The sequence below is a fragment of the Anser anser genome (assembly GCF_964211835.1).
Source record: "Anser anser genome assembly, chromosome: 8".
NCBI lineage: Eukaryota > Metazoa > Chordata > Aves > Anseriformes > Anatidae > Anser > Anser anser.
Window position 1 is genome coordinate 2,064,651 of NC_139728.1, and position 25,954 is coordinate 2,090,604.

At 37.7% G+C, this 25,954-nt stretch overlaps 1 protein-coding gene across 7 annotated transcripts in view; it reads right to left on the reverse strand.

Annotated features, from left to right (window-relative positions):
• Nucleotides 1-25,954, reverse strand: part of DPYD (dihydropyrimidine dehydrogenase) — a 355,784-nt gene that overhangs the window by 96,350 nt on the left and 233,480 nt on the right. For 5 of the 7 annotated variants that reach the window (XM_083846247.1, XM_083846246.1, XM_083846248.1 and 2 more), the window contains 2 exons: nucleotides 13,340-13,408; nucleotides 10,746-10,829 (listed from right to left, as the gene is read on the reverse strand). The exons of 1 other annotated variant lie outside the window; for it this stretch is intronic. In XM_083846247.1, the coding sequence (XP_083702373.1) occupies nucleotides 10,746-10,829; nucleotides 13,340-13,408 (153 nt within the window). The remainder of the gene's footprint in view (nucleotides 1-10,745; nucleotides 10,830-13,339; nucleotides 13,409-25,954) is intronic. One more of the 7 variants, XM_083846244.1, reaches the window with a different exon arrangement.

A 25,954-nucleotide genomic window follows, 5' to 3' on the forward strand; every position in this document is an offset into this window, starting at 1 on the left:
AAGGTAGTAGAAGTATTTTAACTAATTACAGTAGGTTTTGGAACAAGTTAATATTTCGCTATTTGCTCACAATGAGTAAAAACAGAAAACAGCTGGAAGTACAGTGTTTTGTCAGATTTCATGACAATAGTAACTTTTTGTGCAACTCATTTTGAACTTATGAGTCAGTAAGTCACTTCAGTTGTATATTTTTAATTTCTACATATATATTATTTTACAGTTTTATTTACTTGTGTGAACTGTTTTAGCAAAAAAAACACTTCAAAATCTCATTAGATACCTTCAATAAGATGGTACTGGAAAATCATATTCAGGATATAAATTCAAAAATATATAAATACCTATTTTGTTCCATTCAAAGTGTTTTATTCCAGTTCAGGCCTTCAGTGTTTTTAATTAACTTGCACTTTGAAACAAGAGGTCTTTTCAAAATGAAGAGGGGCTATAAGTTTTTTGTTGTTGCTGTTTTTTTTTGGTTTTTTTTTGTTTTTTGGCGGGGGGGGAAGAATTTCTAAAAGATCAGTGATTAATATGAGAAGAATTAAGCATGGTCTACAAAGTCACCATTTTGCTGAACTACCATAGCAACGATCTGTACTGTGACTACTGCTTGCTGCTTTAATTCAAGATCATACCTATTCTGTATCCTCTTACATACTCTAAAATGCTCTTTTCCTTTAAAAAAAAATATATTTTTAAAAATAAGTCTATGAGGTAAATGTATGCATTTTTATTTTCCATGTAGTAAGTATTCTCTTTTTAAAAAAATCTTTAAACTGCAGACATATCATATGATTTCAATAAATAAGCATGTACTACTAAGGAAATAAACATGCTTTTTCTTACAAAATACTACAGATTCAGATGTAGAACTAAGACTTGGAAAATTCCATTTAGTTTTTTACAGACTGCATTATCTCTTTTTTGTTATGGACTTTTTATTTAGGCAAAAACATCACCATTTGAAGTCCATGTAAACACTCCATTTTTATATTTACCTGTATTTCTACAGTTTTTATTTTATTTTTATTATTTGCTACATATTCCATATGTTATATTATATATTTTTTTAGGGAGTAAAGATTTAATTTATAGTTGTTTTAGACAAAGTAAAAATCCAAGCAACAGCCTGGCAACTTGATCCTATATATATACATATATTAATTTCTGTTGTATATTTTAAGAACTAAAAAAGTCGTGACTTCTTTTATACTAGGACTTTATTACTTTAAGTAGAGCTGCAAGCATGGTGTCATGATTTGAGCAACTGCTCTTCAGATCAGTCATTACAAGTTCCACTTGGAGGAGTCTAATGGAGATTCCCTCTCTTTTTTTTTTTTTTTTTTAATTGTACCAATGTGCTACTGAACAAAATCAAGTCACTCAAGATTAGGTCCACGCTTTGGTTATGGCTGAGCAAAGAAGTCAAAGCTCTGAGACTCAGACTATACTAGCAGAGATAACATCAGCCAACATGAAACTATGACACTACTACTACTGTGGTTCGTACATTGCATAGGCTACTTTGAAAATTTTAAAAGAAATTTGGTGCGCGTGAAAAAAAACGGACAACTTTAAATTTAACAGGATTAACCAAATAAATCTCAAAAGGTTCATAAAAGATTTTGATAGAATCATAATTTCAAAACAAGCTTAAATTTTAGTAGATCTCAATCTTGCTTTATCTGACCCTCATTTGGTATCACAATCACTATTTCTTGCTTCCTCAGCTCTTCAGTTAGAATATTTGAAAATGTTAAAAGTGTAGTACAAATAGCCTTTGATCACCTCACTCTATTCGAAATGAAGAAAATGAGAACGCTCAGTTGATATAGCATTTCCTTATTTTAGTACACTACTGGAGCTGTACAAATGAACAATGCTTAACAGCATGTTAAAGAAAAAAAAAAATACTCCAACCCCCCCCCCCCATAGAAGACTGTGCTGATAAGTTTTTAACATATCTCATCTAATAGCATCCCGTATTAACATAGGTCAGTATCCAAACTCAAGAATACATTTATCAAAGTGCTGTGTGGGAGATCCACTTTGGATTACTTATTAACAGCACGGCACTCCCACACTCTTCCTTTCATAATGTAGCACTTAAGGACTGAAAAGATAACCAATGCGAAGACAAGGTCAAAAATGAGCTGGAAATTTTTGATTGACCAGTACACAAAAGTACAAAACACAGATTTGTGTTGGAATGTTAGAGCAATGATAAGAGGGATGTCAAGATCAAGTACAACTAAGACTTGAAATGTTTGTGGCTGTCTTTATATAGTCAGCTTTGCAATTACTCCCTTTTCCAGATCACATAAAAGCTTTTTAATTTCTCCCCACCAGTAAGAGAAAGATAACCAAATTTATTTTGAAATTGAGTTCTCTAAGTAGGTCACTGAACCATAATGTTTTTCATCATTATGATTTTTTTTTTAATTTAAAATGTTAATCTAAACAACCAGAAGAAACAACATTGTTAGAAATTTCTACTTTTAAAATGCATTACTAGGAATTTTAAAAAAAATGTTATCGGTATGTCATAGGAAAAGTTCTCTATGTTTAATTGAGATAGGCCAGTTAAAACTGTAGGAATCACTATTTACAGCTATTGATTTTTATGCAACATTAAAGGACTCAGACACAACCATTATTTTCTTTGGTTGTTAGAATAAAGGTTAATAATAGTTGGCCTGAAAGGGTGAAGCACAGACTGCCAATTCAAATCAGCAAATCATTTAGTTCCGATACCAATTGGGCCTAAACCTTCCAAGTGAAAAATGTGAAACAGCATATTTACCTTTTATAAATGTCTTGGAGATACTAACTAGGAAGATTTATTTATCAGCAGTAGTGGTGCATTTAAGTGTTGACTAATATAAATGCCTTTTTACCTGTGACAGAACAAAATACTTTATCTTGGTTGTTTCTATCCAACCAAGGTACTGTTTCTCATATCACTGTAAAAAAGCAGTACAGAGTGTGATTAAACAATATTTCAGTTCCTTAGTTCATGCAGAGGTTACCTCCTAGAAGGCATAAAGCTTTGATTAAGTTTACGTCATACATGAAAAATTTTTAAAGCATAGAGGTTGAATATATGAGAGCTGCTTTTTCTTGTGGTCAAGTAGGTAAGCTCTTGGTCCCTCTTCCTATAATAAAGAGGCAGAAAATACCAGATACTCGAGAAAACCATAAATCTTTGAAACCAACAAATTAAGGAATTTAAAACCTATACTTTGAGGATTTCCCACTGGCTATTAAAATAATCATCATATAGGCCTTTGTTCAGATTTGATCTACTGTAGTTAGCCTTCCAGTGCATTGACCAGCTTTACTAGAAGGTGAGGCAAAATTTTAGAAGTATGAGCCTAATCCTGATAATTCTCCTGTAGGCAGTGAGAAGACTTTGTTAACTACCTTTATCAAATGGTAACATACAACTGAAAGCACAGAAAGGAAAAGCTATTAATGTGCACTGTGTAGTTAACTTTTATTGTAAGCTGAGATAAACAATCTGAAATTGTTTTATTTTACCTGAACACGTATACTTGTTGCTGATGCTTTCCTTTGAAATAAATCCTGTTTACTGAGCATGAGATGTATGAACAAATGCAGCATGTTATGTAGCAACCACATATCTACAGGCAAAGCAGTCCACAGAATCAGTAAACCAAAACATTTGACCATGTAGACCACAGAAATATGCTTGCCTGAGTTTTCTACATTTTCCTTTTGTGAAAGCTTCTCAGTGCATTAAAATAAATTTTCAGGAATAAGTACAGGTTGCCATTTGTTTTTTTAAGAAAATCACTCTTTTTCTTCCTTCTAGAAGGCACTCACTATATACTCTGTCATAGGGTATTTAAGTGCCATTAAAACTGGCCAAGTCTTTTTACTTCCTTTTTAAACAGTGGTAGTTCACTTGTATTTTGGCTGAACTCACCTTCTTTGTGACATTCTTCATCCATAATTTGAACTCCAGCTGAAATGCTTCCATCACAGTGAGAGTGAACATAAGGTTATCCCTAACTTTCCTTCATACCTTCATGAATTTCAAGAAAACAGAATCACTTCTACATTTTCTAAGAAAAACTGATTCTGCAGAGAATGCTTTCTACATAAAAATAAAAAGTCACTATACATAAAAAGTATTTAAAACCTTTTTAACAGCTGTACATACCATGTCATTAAAAAGTTTCAACCAGGCAGTAGTGCTGTTAACATTACTGTCCTTTTTATAATCCCTTTTTTATTTTCTGTTTTGTGTTTTGAGTAATTCAATTAAAAATCCTTCAAAGCAATAACAGTGGATTAAATGTTGTCAAACTGCAATATAAAATTACAGAATAGGGTTCTGATGATGAATTTATTAAACTTTGCATCTTAATTCATTGCTTCTTGAGCATATGAAAAACAGAATTCTTGAGACAAAATACCAATTAACTGTTGTACTTCATTATTATGTATTGTCTCTTTTTATGTGCTACAAAAAGTAGAACACATGAGCACTAAAAGGACATACGGAATTAAAGACATGGAAGAAATACATTTAAACTATGCATAGGTTTGCATGAGTTTAACAAAATAATTAGCAGATGCCTTTCTCCTTACACATTCAAAATACCCTCTGTGACACAATGCCAAATATTCCATGTTTCTGCAGCGCACCAGGTGCTCCTCTGGATCTGCAGCAATTTCATAGAATCGCAGAATCTTTTAGATTGGAAAAGATTTCTAAAATCATCAAGTCCAACCATTAACCTAATACTGCCAAATCTAAACTCGAAACCACTAAAGTCTACGCACTACATCTACACGTGTTTTGAATACCTCCAGGGATGGTGAGTCAACAGCTTCCCTGGATAGCCTGTTCCAATGCTTCACAATCTTTCAATGAAAAAAAAAAATTTTCCTAATATCCAACTTAAATCTCCTCTGGTGCAACTTTAGGTCAATGTACTCCAAAAGATCATTTGGGCTTGGTGTGCCTTTGTTCTCTGAGGCAACGTGTAAGACTTATGAACGGTTTGGGGAGAGGAAGCACATGCCATCACCTTCCTGAGCAAGCAGAAAATGCCGTCAGTGCCCCAACTAAGGAATCCCCATTTCTGAGGAGTTTGTGCGTTGTGATTGAATCTCCTGTGTCTCTGACAGAGCTTTTCCCTCATCTGGACTGTTACGGCTACTGTTCACACCCATCAGTTAGGCAGCAGACAATTTTTCTTTTCTACCCAGCTGTCTTGTTTTAAGAAACTTACAGAAATTCACTGTCTTTGAAACAGTTTCATCTCTCTCTGAGAAATTTGATTGAAACAGGTCACTTAGCTGAAACATTCCCCAAAGCAATAGAGGGGACTGAAAGAAGCAAAGGCAGTGAGATCAGCTAGGCCTTATTTTCTTAAGATCCCATCCAAAAAGGATGAAAGTAGCCAACTCAAGAGAATGAGACATAAATCCCAAAACTCCACCACAAACACCAACAGTAACCACGCTTGGATTATACTGGATTTGAGGGGACAACATTGCCACTGCTGTTGTTGCACAGCACAACACCACCCTGCTGTACTTTGCATTAATTTATTGCAGTAAGTGATACAAAAGAGAAGAGAGAGAACTAATTCTGCCTGCAGGACTCAATGAATTATATTTAACCAGCACATTATTGTAGGGTGATAGTAAAATGCCACATGAACACAGATATAATCAAATTGTGTTTGGGGCATCATTTATATAAAATACTTCAAGCTCCTTGCTGGCAGAGCAGCAGTGAATTATCATGCTATATTGTGCACTTCAATTAAGAAGCAGCCTCATCTTTCCTATTTCCAAGGTACAGCAGAGCAAATTTAATTGTGCCATGCAGCTAGTTTTCATCTTTCCAGAATAACCAGTTTGTTTGTTTGCTTTTTCTTTTTAACAGACTCATCTTCTTCTGCACGAGGCAACATGGGCTTATATGAAACTTATGCCCTAATTGCAGGTAATGAACATGAACACAATCAGTAGCAGAGGCTGTAACAAGCGGACTTTAAATGGAACGAAAATAAAGGTAAGAAAACAACTGCAAAGTTCATTTTACATATGATCTGAATATTTAAACAACCAGGATCTGGATTTCAGTGCTCACAAGAGAAATACATGTCTCCTTCAATATAAGCTAGAAAAAGTAATCAATCCCTCAAAACTAAAGCTTAAATGCTGAGATAAGCTATTTTATATACTGGAGGTTAGAAGGTATAACTAATTAATGATACATATTTATAAGCCAGGCTGTTATTAACTTTTAAAGTATTTGCTTATAGCATAAAAAACTCTGCTCTTGCACTTAGGCTGAGATCTTTGATTATGAAATGTTTTTTAAAAAGTATAGAAAGATCCTCTGTGCTTTGGAAATGTAACTGAGGTATTGCTTTCAACTTGAGATCTCCCTTTCACACTGAACATCTCACCCCAAGTGAACAAGTATTTGTTACTTCCTTTATCCACTACTCAATCCCTGTTGCTGGTATAAACAATGCAATGCCTCTAGGTAGAAATTTTGTATGGTGAAGCAACAGAATCATGGAAATGTTGGTTTGAAAGAATTTCTCAAGGTCAGTTAGTCCCAGCTCTGCTCTGAGCAGGACTAGTGCCAGCAACAGATGAGGTGGGCCATGGCTTTGCCTGCCTGAGCCCTGAAAATTCCAGAGATGGTGATTATACAGCCCTACTGGACAACACGTGCCTGTGTTGCATCACTTTCTTAGTGATTTTTTTTTTCCTGATTCCCAACCTGAAATGTTCACCCTGCAATTTGTGGCAATTGCTCTGGCTGTATCATCTGGCACTACACTTTGCCTATTTTCTAGCTCCTTGTCTGCCATCTTTCTTACTAGCTCTCCAGCACTGTAGGATGCTCTTCTCTTTTTCTTGATGTTGATTTTCAGTCCCCATTTGTCTATACAGCCTCAGTGATATTTTCAAAGTATTTGGATATCACCTGTCCTAGTCAATTAATATATTGCAAGTACTAGACTAGGGTTTTTCTCTGTACAACAAAGAATGACACAAAACATAGCAGGAATGCAAAATAAACCCCAGATTACTGACGCGATTCAACTATTTATTCATTCTTACCAGAACAGCTGGAGGGAATTGTTGACTTTTGGACCAAAACCAAAAAGCCAAACACTGAAATTTGTAGATTTCACTTCATAGTAATGGTGCTAAATGTTTAATATCACTTTTTAGGATTAGCCAAAAAAACGTAAAGTGTCTTTAAATGAGGCAAAAAGTGCACTACAAATGCAACAACTCAAGTTAGACACTGAATTGTGAGATATTCAATTGATTTGCTATTTTTATAATTTTCTGCTAAGATTACTGCAGTAATAAACTGTAGTAGGAAAGACATGCTGTCATTTGTTTTTATAATCTTTTGTTCACCATGGTTTTTTTCATGCTTACTATTAAATGTTTTGCACACTAACACTATCTGATGCAAGGAAAATACACGCATTAGCGCTGTTTAGCCAAATGATGGAAATTCTATTATAATTTTTCATGATATCAAACTTTTACACAGTTGCAGATTATTATGAAAGAACACAAACCTCGACTTTATTATCATTAATCAGCATTAGTAAATATAATTGACATTTTATACAGAACCAGCTTTAAGTAACTTATTGGCAGCGTTACAGATGCCTCTTAATATTACCCTCTGGCTAGCTATGCTGTTTAGGCGCCAGAGTGTCTGCACTAATGACTTGGAATTAAAATCAAATAAAAGCTGAGAACTGTAATTCAGTATAAGAGAAACAACCATTCTGAGTACCAATTCTTTATATATGTTACTCAGATATATCTGGAATTTTTAAAATTTACAGTGGGTATAAAACAGTGAAAGTGTTTGAAAGTAGATAACAAAACAGGTTAGGAAAAAACAAAACCAGTGTTCCCAGATTTCTACACTCCCCTTAGGCACACCGCAGGAATTGAAATGAGAAGAAAAAGTAGACAGTGTAATTAACCTTTCTTTTACCTTTTTTTTCATTAAAAAGGGCAAAAAAGCAGAACATTTTAGACATTAAAAATAGTAAAAATACATGTGCATGTTTATCCGCCATTATTTTAATCTCAGCAATTTCTGTAGTTTCCTGAGGATTTGATGTGTTTAGGCATGAAGATTGACCTAATCCCTAAGAAATTTTCCTATGAATATGTGGATTATGTTATCAAAAATATTTAAGAAAACCTGCTTCACTGTACAAAGAGGAGAGCTGCTATATCTCTCAAAGTCTTGTAACCTACCTTCTAGATATTGAGTGCTGTTTTTTTTTATAGAACATATCTGAGCCCTCTGTTCCCCACAGTACCTATATATGACCTATTTGACTTTAGCTCCGGAGGGGGGGAAAAAAAAATTTGCCTAGCACTTTTGTTACGATGGGTCCCTCCAGGGCCCCCACATGTAAAAGACCCTCAAGGGCTACTAATAAATCTCCTAGCGCATATTATTTTACCTGGTTTATCCTCCCCCTTTGCTTTGACGAAGTACACATTAAACTACTATAATTTATCTTGGCCAACTTTGAGGAAGAACCTCCAGATTTGGCCTTCTAAAGATGACTTGTTTTATTCATTTATTTGTCTAAAGAGCTAGGTTCTTTTGTTAGCTCTTTTTTTTTTAGTCAGACAGTTAAAAAACCTCTAATATATATAAGTGAGAGTAGTATATATTAAACATTCAAAAGAGTATCTATATTTTATGGGGAAGAGAGAAATACTATTACTATACAAACATGTATGTATATATAATGTAATATTCTTGCTTTATGGATCTGATGTCCTCCAAAGAGAGTCACAAATCCACACCATAGCCCTGAGTGCTCAGATTTTACATTTGGTTCTGTGATTTTACAATAGCTGAAAGATATGTAAAAACTCATGTAGCCAGACAGCTCCCTACTGACTACACATCTAAGCAGCTTCACATGCATATATTATTCCAACCAGTGAAAGCTAGAAATAACATATGCCAAAACAAACAAACAAACAGACAAAACAAAACAGAAAAAAAGCATTCTTGAAATGAGCGTATTTCAGCTCCCATGTGAAATCTTCAGAGCTCTCCCTGGCCAAACTGCACACTTCTACTATACCATGCAGTAATCTCATGTGGAGTGTGGAGACAATCCAAACTACTGAGTTGTGCTATGAAGGGTGCAAATTGCTTCATATACTTATAAAAATGACCTCTATAGCTGTTCGTTGTTAAACACACTTTTGAAAAAAATATTGATAATAACCATTACACTTTTGCTAGTGTAGTCCTGGAGGGTTTTTATAAGTTGCTTCTATCCCATCTTTAATCACAACTTTGGAAAATGAGCACTGACAACGAAAAACATACAGATTATTTTCATTAAATAAATCTATAGCATGGAATAGATGGACATTGTTTTGATCGCAGAAAAAAACAATATAGTCCCATGCACTGTGCCTGACAGTATTGTTATGATAAAGCTTCAACTGAAATGTGTCCTCAGTTGCCTTGGAACGATTACAGCTCTGTATTGTCTCCTTGCTAATAGTTTTAGAAAGTTAATGGTTTAGTTATCCAACCATACCTCCCATTCTGAAAAGGTTCATATTTAGCTGAGGAAGTGAGGATGAATGAAGATGTGTACTAGAGCTCTGCAAGTGGATAAACCGAATAGTATATATTGATTTTAGAGCATACAATCATGACTCCCACTCTGCATCTCCCTCCTCTCCACAAAATGTAGCAAGATGGGAAATCAAGCACTCAGAATTCAGGTTTAGCCAACCAAGCCCTTGAATATACAAACTCAGTTCAATTTTCTTTTGGTTTACACACAAAGGGAAACAGACATCGGACTTGTAAAAATTTACTGACCAAACTCTAGAAAATCTCTCCTGGTACCTCATGCAAACCAAAATTTTTCAGGGACTTCCAAGTTCACATTTAGGCATGCTTCTGAACCAAAACAAATTTCAAACTATGGCCAAAACGTGCAAGCATATCTGAAAACTACAAACAGAAACGAGTACAGGAATTGGCTTTTGAGCATGTTTATTTTCTTTTAATGGGCAAAACAACACACTCTCTCCTAACTGAAATCATGGCATGTATTGAAAAACTCCCATGTCAGATGCCTGTATGACAGAGACACCTGGAATGGGCAATCACAAGCTGAATTGTATAAGAATTGTATAAACCCATCAAATCTATAGGTTATACGATGCAGGCTTTTAAAAAAGACAAAGTTAACTGTAGGTGGCACTACCAGAACGTCTGCCCTATTCTCTGTGATTCCAGAATACAGCTAGGTTCAAATGCAAAACATTTTAAAATGAAATGTCTGTATATCTCATGTCCTTCAAAATCATTACTGAGATACGCAGTTTGCACCAGGTAGTGATCTAAAAGATACCTACAGGGCTGTCCGGTGAAACCAACAAATTCTGTCCAGGCCCTTTCTGGAAATTATTTGTTTTCATATTGTTCCCTGTCAAATGCATAATGCATTTTTGTTCTCAGCAAAACTAAGCATTTTGTATATTCTCAGTTTTTTTTTTCTCTTTTCTTTCAGCACTGAATATTTAAACACATTCAAGCTAAAAATCTCAAGCTAGTAATCTGGTGCTTGTGTCTTCCCCTCAAGGTGTAACTAGAAACGTGCTAGTGCAGGATTGCTGAAGAGACATGAAAGAGATCGCTGTTACAGCCCTACCTGCCCACAGGCCAGGCCCATGCCTCTCTCCCCCATGCCATGAGGACAGGACAGATTTAACTCCAGCGCATCTGCACCAACAGCCTATGAAATATGCAAAACAAAACAAAACAAAACTTAAAGTAATATATTTTTTACTGTATCATTCACTTCTCGTGTTAAATAGATTTCTTCAGTTGTTTGATTCTTCTTCTTAAGATTACACAAAAAGAGAGAGAAAGCTATTATTATGATAGCCTGAATAACAAACGTGTTGGACATTACAGAGAAAATTTTCAGACGTTGATGTGGCTTCCCAAAAATGCAAAGGAAATAGAAGTGAAAAATAAATGTAAAAGACGTAACAACAATGAGGAGTTGGTTCTGCGTAATGCTAAAAAATGAAATGTAACCACTGGGCCTTACTGCAGGAGTGAGGGCGAGGTGCAGGAGTCAGTGATACACAGGGAGCAAGTGGCTGTGCTCTGCAGGGCTAGGACTCCAGAGTAAATTTCCCCTTTCTGCTTTAATGCATTTTTTTGTCTAGATTTTCTGCAGGTACCTGCATTGTGCCATAGGTTTTGTCATTAAATATTTTTGTTTTTGAAGTCAAATGAGAGTATTAAAAAAGGTCTGCACAAACATATTGCATGTGCTAATTTCTCTTATCACCCTCTACTAGCTAAAATAAAGGGAAAAGGAGCTGTGGTGTACACAGGCAGCACACAAACACGCTGTACTGAATTGCTCCAGCCTGAGCTGAGGAGCTCCCCTTTGCCTTCCGTGGGGCCATAGCCAGCTTTTTGTTTTGCATTTGCATGTTGTTTTTGTTTACTGAACTGGAGTAACTTGTGCCGGCTGTGTAGCAGTGGTTCACCAGCTCTCAGAGGGAGTGCGGGAGAAGCCATCCATCAGCTCAGGACCTTCCCCTTCCCGCCAGCCCTGCGAGCCCAACCGGGCAGCGGCTGCTGCAGGCCCCCATGACAGGCAGGGCTCCACTGGGAGTGGGCTTTCGTCCCGCGGCGAGGCCTGCCCTACCTGCCCTACCACCTGCCCTACCTGCCCTACCACCTGCCCTACCACCTGCCCTACCTGCCCTACCTGCCCTACCACCTGCCCTACCTGCCCTACCTGCCGGGGCTCCGCGCCTGGGAGAGCCACCGCCACGGCCTGCTCCGTGGGGTCCCAGGCGGGCAGTGAAACACCCCTGATTTTGAGCAGGGGGTTACAGAGTGCCCAAACACCACAGAGCGGAGGCAAACCGCAGCTTTGCAGAAGAAAGCTATATTACATACAGTGCACGTTATTAAGGACACTTAAATAACTATTTTTTTTCTAAAGGGGCAGCATAAATACAAACACAGATGAAAGTATGTCTTAAAACTGGACGGCAGAGGAGCAAATGGCACAATACAGCCATTCATCTCAGTCAGCTTAAAAGCAGTAGGGCTCGTGTCAAGCATGGATTCCACAACAGATTTCATGGTCAATTAGGTAAATACAGGTATAAAATGGACTAGCGTGAAAGATCACCAAGCCAATTACTGATAATGTTTAATTTCACTTCCCTAAGTCCCCAAAGTGATTTTTTTCCTCATAGTTTTAAAATACCCAAAGAAAATAGCGTAGCGTCTTCCTGTATCACCGTGAGAAGGTTTAAAATACTGAATAAAGAAATGATGTCCAAACATACATATTCAACCATACAAAAACACAAATTCAAAACATCTCCACACCCATAAATATATACACATAGATATAAAAATATAAACACACACACACAAAAAATGTAATATTTATAAAACATTTAAATCTGGGCTAATGCTAACAATAATAACAAGCAATTTTTTCCTTTACTAAAATGTGTTAGAAACTTCCTTTATCAATCTGAAAATATGTGTTTCTATTTCCTCTAGATAGTTGAATCTATGAGGAAAAAATTACCGTCTTAATCAAGTATTTCTTACACTATTCTCTAAGGACACAGGTACATGTTTTTAAATAGTTTTATTTTTATTTTTTTCCTTCAAACTGAATTGAAATTTCAGGTGCATAATCTGTTTGCATTTGTGTAAGGTTCGATTTATATTATAGGAAGCCTGCTGACTGCTATTATATATACTGGCTTTCTCTGCCAGTTATTATTTTTGAAAGTCTGTATTAAAACTAGAATGGCATTAAATGAGCCTTTTATACTTTAAATATTCAAGAGTTTTATATTCAAAATTTCTTTTGGTGCTGTCAAACTAGTGTGCCTGTAGGCAAGGTAAGATCAAGTTAGGCTCTCAAAGGTAGAATTAAATTTTATCATGGCATCCGTCATAATATACAGCTTGCTTAAAATGCAAATAAAAAGCATATAGATTTAAAGACTGAAGACTTTCCAGGTACTGTTTAAAAATCCAAGGGACCATTTTTATGGAACAGATTTCCTTTAAATTTACATTACCATCATTTTAATGAAAACACAGAATAAACAAATTATAATGGACATGCTTTAAATTCTCATTTTTCACTTTGAAACTATTTCTTTCAGAAATTTCCTGTTGCAGCTCTTGTTTTCAAGGAGAATAAAAAAAAAGATAGATGAAGAAACACATTTAGGAAACCATTACCTCAGCCATTTTAGAAAGCTCAGTCCAGTCGTCCTTGCTATAGCTGCACATGATACTCGCAATCAGAATCTGGAAAGAATATATAGGCAATCATTTTCAGCAGCATTACCGGATTTTGTAATGCTGTACTTGAGCATGATTCCAAACATTAGTACCTGCATGTTGAAACCACTAGCTGTATACACTAGCATGCATAATGAAATATAGATGTATATTTCATTGGAGATGAGAAAAGATATATGGAGTCTTGTTTTTTATGAATATTTTTGAAATCATTAAGTCATATCCATGTGGGAAGCTACATTCTCTTCTGCACACAAAACCCCGTAAAGTGAGAACAAAGGCAGTCCTAGACACAAACCTACTGGTTTCTGCGGTTGGAACGATTAGGCTATTTACTATTTATACAAGGCCAGAAGTAGTTGGGGCTTTTTAGAGTTGGGTAAGATGGGTAAGACTGTACCATCTGCAGTGACAGCATAAGAACCCAATATTCTGACTTCAGAAAGCCAGGGCACACCAAAAGCAGCCCCTGAAGTCCCGTGCTATGCAAGTCAAGGACAATGACAGGCAGCTAGGAATGTTTGGTGTAGAGGGATCTGGGAGGAGAATGAGGATGTAAGGAAAATCTGGAAGTACCAAGAGAATACCAGGGAAATTTGAGATTTTTTTCCCCCCAGGTTTTGTGGTTCCAGTTCCCCAAGGACTGTTTCTGTGTATTGCTTTTCCTCCCCACTGCACTCAACATCTTCCTGGTATAGCTTCTGTCTCTAACTGTGGCTTACTCCGACATCTTTATTGAGGTTAAAGTTTTACGATGGATCAGTCTGGGTTCAAAGGAACTGCCAGAGAGGAGAACAGAAAAATTTGGCCGTGCTACCTCTTGTGTATGAAAGTTTCACATTATAAGTTTGATTCACTGGTAGCTTTTTTAGCATTTTTTTAGCATTCATATCTGGGATGAGCTTACTCTTTCACTTCCAGTCAATATAACACTTCTCTTGAACTTTTCCATAATGCTGGGGGTTACTGACTCAGTCATATAAGGCAAAATACTTAAAAGCATGGTTTATAAAAAATGGCCAACATACACACATGGTGGAAATTGTAAAATCCCAATAAGGATAAGAGTTATAATGTCTTTATAAGGGAAGAAAATACACTTTAAAAAGGAACACATCTATGGAGAAAATTAGATGTGGTGAGGTCATGCTTTATTCATGTAAAAGGACAATACAACTTATAAATATCATTGTTCTAATTATTTACATTCTGCTGTGGTGAATCTCTACCTATCAGTTTACCACCTCCCTCCTACCTACCTGCAAACTACCAGCCCATCCACCTTTCTTGCTCATGTTTGCAAGATGGAGAAGGAAAACATTTCCTTTTGAGAAGGAAAGCATTTGCTGAAGTGTCTGCCTTGACCTCAGGTGCCCATCTGTTGGCACCTCTGACATAAACACAGGACCAAGTTTTCCATTAAATACACACAATCATAACTTTGCTATGCTTTTAGTCTCTCCCCCCCAACCCCCCAGCAGAAGAAAAAGTTGTCTCTTATGTACAATACTTTTGTCTACTGTGAACAGCTCTATAGGTCAAATATTTATGAAACAGAATTTGCTCTATGGTATATTTAAATATTCAAGATAATCTGAGTATTCAGAAAATAAACATAAATCTCTTTTAAGATTCTAATATTTTTAAAACACAAATCAGATAATTTCATTGTGAAAAAAAAACAGTGTAATTATGTATGAGAATTTTAAAGTAAGAAACTAGTTAATATATGCACTATCTGAAAGTTAGCTAGAAACTGTATCTTGTCAAATTCACACTTTTTATATACTAAATAAAGCTAAGAAAAAACAACAACCCTCAGACACTGAGACACTGACAACATGATAAAGATCTTCACAGTTGCAATCACAATCCAAAGTATATCAGAAATGTACACAATTCAGCTTTAAGATAAACCAAATTTTTCAGGATGGAAAGCTGCAAGACAACAAGGGGGACTGACTGTGTTCACAAGTAGCTGAGTTAGGTTACGTCAAGTGTTATTAATGAAATTTGAAAATTCTGCTGGGAGTGTACAAAAGAGGAGGAACAAGATCTGTGTTGTTTCAAAGAGCTGTTAATTGAGACAACATGTTTAATTAATATTGATTAGTGTTAGCATTCACATTTAAGATTAAGTACATACTTTTGATAGAAGCAGTGGTTTGCAATAACAAAAATAAATGAAAGTAAACATTTCTACTGTGAATGTTCATAAGTAAACCAGGATCTGAGAGGGAATAATGAAAATTTAAATATGGTAGGGATTTTATTCTCTTTTTTTCCCCAGTGTTCCCTTATAGCTTGAAATTAAACTTAATTCCTAGGTGGAGCACTCCACATTAACAAACTGTCCTTCCTCAAGTGACTATTCTTCCCCCAAATGCCTCTATAGTCTTTTCATTTGGGAACGGTACCAGAGACCAAAAATAAAAATCACATGTCGACATCAAGGGGTACTATCTGTGATGTCTGAGGTTTGTACCTAGTCCTAAAATCATATATAGGAATTTTAGAAGAAAAAACAGAATATTATCTGTTATTAGTGTGTTTTTATTTGTATGTAATAAAGATAAACTGTATCACATTTCAGCTGCTTATTACTTTATTTTTTTAAGCATCTTTGGTGTCTAAAATGCCAGGTTTTAGAAAGCATCCTACCCTGACAAGCCATGTACCACATTAACACCCTCAGGGCTTCAGCAGCCCCAGAGAGCTGGAATCTCGTAGAAGTCCAGTGCATGACCCAACCCAGGAGATCCCCAAAGAGCATGCCCTTCCTCTTGCCTCCCACCATGCGCAGTGGCAATGCTGCCCTGAGTTTATTTACTGCTGTTGGGACCTCAAGTGCAAGGCGGAACCACGCCTGCCCGCCTTACAAAAGCAGACCGCTGACAGACAGACAGACAGACTCGCAATAAAGCTGCCGCTGAAGTGCAGTGAGTGGTAAATGAAGGTTGACTAAATTGCAGTTTTCTCATTGCTTGAATGAAGGCTGCCTGCAAAACTGTGCATGGCTGAAGCACAGATGGATCCCTGGCCCATTCCTTATTACAGATCACAAGCATGTCTTGCCTCTGCTGTTCCCTCTCCTTCTTCACCCAAACTGCTGTTTTGCCATTGTGCAGACCATGCCGCTTCGTCCTACGTAAGGAGAGCAGCGGCCTCCCCTGCTGTCACTGGGACATGGTCTGCACAGCCCGATGCTACAAGCAATAGGCAATTTCTCCACACGTCTGTAAAGGGACCAATATGTGCTCCTAACATCTGACCTTACTCTCTGTAAGGGAATTTCTTGATCACTGATGGAAGAAGGTCTATTATAGAAAACTTTCTTTTGGTTGAGGGAGGGAAGACGGAGCCAGGAGGTTATATAATGTACCATTTAGGACATGATTATGAGATGAACATACCATACCTAAAGCACCTAGTAAAAAGCTACATTTCACGCTATTCTGTAACTCATGCATTAGTAGTTGTTCTACTTAAAAGGACACTGGCAAGGTACTTTTCACAGTCCTTAAAACATTTTTACTCCCTGTTTATGATAATCCCCCGAAGCTTAAAGTAGAATCTGTTACCCTTGCAAATGTTTCTCTTTCTTCCATTATCTCTATGTGGATGTCTCATATTAATTCAATATCATTAGAAGAAGTAAAAACAAATAAAAAGAAATAAAAAGGATGAGGTTCACCACTGTGTATGTTTCCAAATCATCTTTCTTCTCTAACACACAGAATTCGCTGCAAGAGATTTCAAAAACTAAAGGAAGGAGAGAAAAAATAACTGAGCCTACTTTGGTCAGACAATCTTAAGAACATCTATTTAAAGCCAGATAGCAGTAGAACTCCAGGCAGACAATTACCATTTGTCCCGTACTGCTCTGCAGGGAATAAGGGAGCTTCAGGACACTCAGAGTCTGAAAAACTCTTAAGGGGGTAGATTTAATTGTGAACTCTGTCAAGTCCTGCAAATCTAAGAAAACACCATCCTCTACCTTCATGCCTGTAACAACCTTTTTTTTTTTTTTTATTATTCTTCTACTGTCGACCCTTAGCTCATAACTGTTCTTAAATCACTCTTCCAGGTCTGTGCATGATCTACCTGCACTTCAGGAAACTACACCACCACCAGCATTTCTGCTTTTTCTCCCTGCCCATCACTTCTCATTGATACATCAGAGGCTTGAAGGTCCCGCACAACTGTCCACACGTACTCTGTTTTGATACTGCTGTGGGCTTCAACCTATGCCTTGTTCTGCCTTCTCAAACATTTGCAAAAATCCCCAGGATTTTATTGTTCATGTGTGCAGTCCTTGCAAAAACAGAAAGAGATTTTGTGCATCTTCACTAGGAGACAGTTCCTTTGAAAGCTGTAAAATCAAGAGAAGTTTTCAAGAAAGCAGGATTGGTTTTGTAACAGCTACCTGTTTGGGAGGGAGAGATGTGGAACAGGATAAGTGCTGCACATAGAGGGAGCGCAGAGACTGGAGACTGCACAAAGACCCAGATTTCAAATACCCACAGAATTATTCTTGATTGATCTAAACTTCAGAAGGTATTTGTGATTTGGTCAGATGGAAAGATCGCAATCTTTCTTTCAAGACATGTTTCTTACTCCCATGCACCCCAGTGTAGCCATGCTGCACGACCTGCTCAGTCTGAACAAACCTGAGCGTTCTTAGCCAGAATTCCTCAGGAAGTATTTACTAGGAAGAAGCTCAGCACTGAAGATACAGTTTCCTAAAGCAATAGCAAAAATAACATATTTAATTCATCACTCAACGGGGAAAAGATACCTACAGCTACACCAGCACGTGAGGACAGGAGTTGTTCTCAGTAGCTGAATTGCTATTTCTGAAGATTAAATTCCCTCTGTCTGGATGAGGATACGTGCCCTCAGCTCTGACCCATGTCTTCTCTCATCCATGCATAGCAATAAGCGGGCACATGTGGAGCATTTCCTGAAGGTCCTGCACACCTGTAGGTACAAGAGCGTGCGTTTTGCCAGAGCCTTGGTGAAAAGTTAATGAAGAGTTGACTGAGCACTGCTGAGCTACTTCGATGCCATGATAAAGAATCTTGTAAATATCTAACTGAAAATACACATGCCACACAGAGACTTCCCATAGTTCGCTCGTACATGAACAAATGGAAGATACAGATTGTAGGTCAGATTCTGTCCTATCCCATAGCTCTTAGATGCTGCCTCAATAGCAAAGTAAGAATAAATATAGCGCCCCAGACTTTTTGGGTTGGTACAGATTGCCTGCCTCATTGAGACGTGTATTGCTAGCCTGCTTCTGTAACCAGACTCTCACACAAGGTCAGCTTTGCCACATTTTGCCATCAGAGACATTTTTGGAGGCTTACTGCACTCCATGCCACTTGCAACAGTCCTCTGCTTTTCCAAGTGGCCGCTGTCTGATGAAATGATCATCTTCAAACTCATCCAACTGGAGCTATCAACATACAGAACATTTCTAATATGCACCTCATAAGAAAAAGGATGACTGCAGTAGATATTCTGTACTGTAGAAACATGCTTAAACATGCAGTAGTGAAAAACAACAGGAGCACAAAGACTTACTGTTGTAAAAATGACCCTCTAGAAACCAGTCTGATTTTGATGCGTGGTAGACCTCAACAGTTTTCTCTTTTTCTACACTTTCTTGTAATTTTTGATTTGTTGCAGAACTGAAATAAAAATAAGCTTCTTATTAAAAATACCTAGAACATCAAATCCCATGCAATAAGAAAGTTAACAATTGTAAACCCTGTCGTGTCTCTGAGAAGCAGAGGAATTATCTTGTTATCAATTTAATAATGGAACATTGAAGTAAATGATGCCATCCACTGACACCAGTAACACTGTCTCTCCTGGGAAATTCATGTCTGTAGGACCTGTCAATCTAGATGGATATGGACATATTAAACACTGTACCTTCAGTCCATAAATCTATTCTTTCTATGCCGCCTTAATAAAAAGATTCTGCATGATGATAAAGACAAGCAATGCAGAATGTCTTGACACTGCTGACCTGTAATTCTCCTCTTCTCTCTTTCTTTTGAGGGAGTGAAGAGTAAATAATTTAACAATTGCTAACCATCCACTGTTTTACTCCTTAACTTACAATTAAAATACATTTAAGATAATTTCAGTAAATGACAATAAGACAAGTAGTGGATATTAATATGTTTATTATTTATTTATTATTTTATTTATTATTTAGCTTTGTGTAGCAAATCTTCTGAATAAAGTCCTATTGTTAGCACATTACTTTATACTGAGATCTCCAGTGTGTTTTTCATACTGAAGTGGAAGAAAGATACAACAGATGTACACAAAAACTGCCCAAACATTATCAGCAGGCAAATATGTCTAGAGAAGATGACAGGAGTTTGAAAATACTATCATTTGCTCTCCCCACCACATGTGCAAAATCAGCATGAGCAGGAACAACAGAGATTCTCTTCTCAGGCTAAATGGAGATGCTTATTTTCAAAGGCAGCTATTTTCTTATGACGACTCTACTTCTATACTATCAGTGAAATTCCACCTGTTTAGTGAGATCATTTGATTGATGTCAGTGAGGTACATTGGGCTATTGCTTCAAAGTAAAGTATATAGTTTTTAGGATCTAACATCCTTAGACTAAAAAGCAAGGGTTGTTAACAAGCTGACCCCTTGTAAAATAACAGAATGCTATTGCTTTTCAGCAGCAGAGAGTCCTACCAACTTAGAATAAAATTGAAAGGAAAATAAATGCACAGAACAAAAAAAGATCTGATGTACCTGTACCTCCCATGTTTCAGGGAACTCTTGGTTAAGACATAGTAATTCTTGAGGAGAGAAAAAAAAAAAAAAAAGGGACCCTGTAATGTAAGTTCCCTGAACATATATCTAATGAAAGAAAATATAGCACTTACAGAAAGCACCTCGAATATTTTAAGTTATTAGAAAAAGTATGCCCATTTCATGATAGACCATTGAAAATTTCAGTACTTCAAGCAAACCCTTCATATTCCATTAAAAATTATCCACGTGGATGAAAACTTCCCTGGAAATTCAACAGAATCATTGGGATTTTATTTTGGATAGGGAAGACAATGTTCAACCTTTAGTCTCCTCAGTAGTGAGTGAAAATGAATACATGGGTGAATGGAAATTAGCATTACTGAAAGGAAAATTTGCAAGTTAACAAAGGCTGAATCCAAGAGCGAAGACAGATACCCATTTTCAGCCATACTCCTCACAAACAATACCGGCAAGCCCTTGTGCATCTGCTATACCCTGCTGTATTCTTGTACTTTCCACACTGTCTCAGTATAAACAGAAAGCAGAGGAGGACAATACAATATTGGAAAAGCTAACAGAAAAAAGAATATATCTAATTCTATGATATTTCAGACACATGCTATGACCTGTAGCAAAAGCTTTACACCAGGGTGCTGACACATTATTGATTCTTAAGAACACATATGGAAAACAATACTGGCAAGAGGCAACACAGATTTGTGGATTTTTTCCTCCATCTATAGACATTTTTCTCTCATCAAATTTTCTGCTGAGATATATACACAGTCTTTTTAAAAACAGCTCTTTGAGATCCTCACTAATCGTTACTGTTTATTCTCACAATAGCCCAGGCAACTCTCTGCAGGGTGCCCCTCTGAGAGGGGAAGCCAACTGGAGACAAATGTGTTCAAGGGCTGCAGGCTGCTCCCGTAGTGGGAATGAGCAGCTTTTCACTGAAAGGTACCCTAAGATCCCTCTTCCAGTTCCCTCCAGTCCCTGACTGCTTCCAGATACATGCAGATCTCATAAATTTCCCCTATTACTTAGCAGTGAAGCTGCCTAACTTATTAGAAAACAAATTCAGAGGAAAATAAAAAGAGACAAAATGTACACTGAATAACTTTGTTAGAGTTCCCTAACTCCTGCATTCAGTCAGCTAGCAATTCCCCAGGACATATCTGTCTCTTTCCATCCCCAAGAAGTCCATCCTCTCTCTTCCCTTCTTCCATCACCCCCAGGGCTTCCTTTAATTCACTTCCTTGGATTTGAAGGCTCAAGAAAACTAGCAGTCTCAGGGCAGGTAGAGGAGAAAAAACGTAGCTCAGAGAGGAGGGAGAAAAAAACTCTCCCTTTTACACTCTAGAGCTCTGTGATCTACTTTACCGTGTGACATTGCTAGTGCCAAAGCAATGCTGGGGAGGAATAAGTGATTTTGTCAGCCTAGTTGCATCCTCCACAACTCACCCACTCTCTCTGCACCATTATTGTAGTGATATTCTGAAAAGCACTGATAATTTACCTGATTTTTCAGAAAGAGCTCTCAGGTTGTTCTGATAGCTGAGGGTATGGTCATTAAGAAGGTGTGCAGGAACAGGCTGTAGGGCTTGTCCCTTCCTCAGGAAATTATCTCAGGGCTTTGCATGACAGCCGTGTGAGGGAGACCTATCCGTCTTTTACGCTATTTTCTCCTGTCTGATCTAGACATCTGACTTCATAAGGAGGAGAACCTCATTGTGCACCAAGAGCTGCATGATTAATGGTTCAAGTTCACCTCATGAAAGACGACAATCTGCAAACATTCACAGGGTTGGTAACAAGGGATCTTTTCAATGGCCAGAGTAGGCCCAATGGGATTCATCCCCACCGGAACTTCACTGAGAATCACTTACAAAAAGTCTTTCCGGGTTATTTTCCTGTTGAAAAGCATGGCAGAAAGCTACAATGCACTTAGCAGCATAATGACAATAACGGTCCTATCTGCTGATATTCATTTTTCTTGTGATACTTTTTCCTTCCTTCTCCAGAGGCTACAATAATTCTGCTGAAGATCACTTAAATTTACACTTCTTGGGCATCGTTCCTGAATCACTATCATTACCTCTGAATGGTTTCATAACCAGTTTGCTTTTGAGCAGAAGGCTGAAATAGCTCACCTCACCTCCTGAGGTCCCACCAGCCTGAATCCTGTGACCCTGTGAGCCCTCCCTGTGCAGATATATGGGATCAGGCGTTCTGGCCTGAGTCTCCTCAGGGTCTCCTCACATCTTGCACTAAGCAGGGAGCCACCTGTCTATAGCAATTCCGACACTGAACCTGTCCAGCCTTTCCCTGGCAGAGAAACCTGCTGCAATCTTGTATTTGTTCAAACGTGACTTTTATCTCTATATTTTGCCCTCTGTTCTCTTGTACAGACTTCAACCTATCAGCTTTGCTCCCTCCTGAGAGCAGGTTCACTGCTGTCTGTGATCTTTCAGGGCCGGTTTATTTTGCTTCATTGTTACCTACATCTAGATTTTGTTCTGTCTTCACTGTATACTAAAGCAACTGTTCCTGAGTTCTACTTCTTCTGCTACTACCCGAGCCCATGCAGCTCTGCTTTTTAATAAGAATCAGTTGTTACTGAGACAGACCCACGACTGAGCAGCAAAGCCACTTTCACAACTACAAAATGCCATCCACATCTCTCACACAACACCCAAACATCAAACTGCAACAAAGCAAAACACCAGGTGCACTCACACACCTTCACGGATTACTCCCCAGACTACACCTCTCCAAACGAACAGCAGCAGCCCTTGTGAGCTGGGGCAAGACCGCAGTTTCTCATTAGGTTCACGTTAATGGGAGCCCTAGGATTATTTAACAATAAACCTGTAGCAACAGTAGCGATTCTGTGGTGGAAGGAGACAGGAGGAAAATACAATGAAAAGGGATCATAGATTGAGATAAGGACGGGAAGATCACTCACCCATTACTGTCACAGACAAAACAAACCAGCATAAGGGAGATTAATTTACTTTAGTGTCTACTAGTAACTGACTATAGCAGTGAGAGACTAAAAGCAAACTAAAACCCCTTTCCCCCCCATCCACCCTTTCCCATCTCTCTCCCCACGGTGGTGCAGGGGAACAGGACTGGGGGCTGCAGTCAGTCTATAGCGCTTCATCTCCGCCACTCCTTCACGGTCCCTCTCTGCCCCTGCTCCCTGGGGGTCCCTCCCACGGGACGCCGTCCTTCCCGAACTGAGCCTGCAGGGGCTGCCTACAGGCAGCAGCTCTTCAAGAACTGCTCCAACACGTGTCCATACCACAGTGTCCATCTGTCAGGAGCACACTGCTCCAACATGGGCAGCAACTCCTGCCAGATCACCTGCTCCTCTGTGGGCTCCACTTGATGTCTTCATATATCCTTCCTACTGTGACCTGGCTTAGCCAAAACTTCAGCTAACAGTGCCACTGTGCATCGAACCTCATGAAGGCAGCTCTGTGTTCCCATCTGAGATATGATCAGAAAATCTCATGAGTGGGTAGCTTTTTTTTTTTTTTTTTTCATATGCAGACATTATAATTTACTTAAGAAGCGAGCTGTTATGTCTAATGACCCAAGTAGTTTTTTGGCTTTACTCCAGCAGCAGAGAAGATACAAAATTAAGGGCTGGAAGCTGGCAGCTACCTTCTGACTAATCCTTCCTCCTCAACTGCCAGTTCCACCCACTTCTTAATCTTTTAAGGGAGCTTATCTGAAGATGCAGAGAAACTGAAAGAGGCCTTACTATTTTCACTAAATATTTGGATGTTTAATAAAATAGTTATCTAACTTGTTCAGCATACTGCTATGTGACTGGACATTTCAAAATTAAAATGCATTAAATAGTCTGTAGGATTGTAGCCTCATTCAAATGAAAGCTCTCTATGACCAACTGCCGTACACTGTCGAAGACATTTTATCAATGACCCAGCAGTGAGTAGGTATGCTCGCAAAATGATAAACTGAAAATAGATCAGGTCAAATGTGGATTCCTCTGGCAGAATCAAAGACAGATTTCCTTCTAGTAACCAGAACGGTGCTGACAGTACAACATAAGAGAATGTAAATGTGGCTTAAACCCATTTTTAAATCCCTCTACCTTGAGATGCACAAACTGCTCACAGGTAAGAATTTGGGGGTACCCATACAATTCAAACAACCTCTAGATATGCTCACCTGAGGTGTAGTTTATTTAAATAAAACATCCGGTAAGTGTTTTCAGATTTCAATGTAAATATGGATCTCATGGATATGTCTAAGTAGCCAAGAATGGTGTGGCTAAGAATAAGTCCTTCAGGTTCTTACACAGCAAGAAAAGCAGCACCAATTTTAGAAATGCTACCCTGAAATTTAGGGCATGGACTTCAATACAATTTTTGCAAATCCTAAGACCTAGCTATTCTGCATAGACTGAAACAATCCACATAACTGCTTTTTGTCCTATAACAAAAATGTTAAACGTAAAGAGAATTAAATTAAAATGAATTTTGGAATAGATTAGAAACTTTGAGGTTTAAAAAAATGAAAAAGATGTAAAAATATGCCACTGAGAAACATTTTCCAAGGAGCTGAGACTGACCAGCACAGTTGCAGAAGATCAGATGGAAAAGTATTATGTTGCTTTCTTACGGTTTACATTGAACTTAAGTGGTTCATAACAAAGGATGCTTTCAGGTCTACTTGAAAGAAGTCTTTTAAATATTTATTTGGGTTTAAGTGTTTAGAAAATACATAATTGCTGAAGGAAAATGGGTTAGTAAGTAAAAGACTCTACCATCTCCACTAGATATGCACACAAGGTTGAGGCGCACAAAAACATTTCTGCTGATGTAGGAGTTAACACTGATCAGTCCACCTGCAGCAATTGACTGTTTCAGTGTTCTTTCAAACCCCATAAAATACAAGGAAATTCTAGTTTGCTTTATTTATTATATTCACTTGAATTAACTTGTATTGCTGCAAACCACAAATAGGCACGTGGACAGGTTACATACTGACACGGTTATTCATTACCCTAAAAATTCCTCTAAAAATTTTGCTAATCTGCGTGTTCCTCTCAGTGGATGAGGATAGAAAAAATAAAAAAATCTTGGAACCCCCTATGCCCACATTTCAATCTGAATTGTAGATCTTTCCACAGCTTCCCCCAGAAAACACCAGAGGCTGGGATGAAGTCCAGCTGCCGTCAATCAGTCTGAAGAGCTGGCTCCAGCTGTGGTGGCTTCAAGCATGTGCCTCTGCCTTTCTCGTCTGAGCTAGAACATGTCTGCTCAGAGCTAACTCTCTTACTGTCAGTGCAGTTCCTATCAGTGAAATAAACTCTTTAGATGCTCCTGAACAAAAATAAATTGTTTGATGGTATAACTGCATCTACGCTAGGGTTCTGCCAGGACAGTAGCTAGATGTGATTTTATTTTTAGTATTCCTAGCCTACATAAGTATGTGAGCAAGACTTTTAAATATAGACCTAGCCTTCATATTTTTCTTTATTAGAGCTCTAACAGAATGCCTAAAATGCAAACCACATCACAGAAATTAAGGGCAGAATATGGTCCTCAGGAACAGCATATATTTATTACTTTTATCAGGTATAAATATGCTTTATTATTATTCTTGTAATATGCAGTACATGAAAGAGAAAAAGCAGAATTATCTAAATCACATATACTCAGTGCCTCATAGAAGACTAAAATCGTATCATAGCCAGTATAAATGAATGTCATAGCT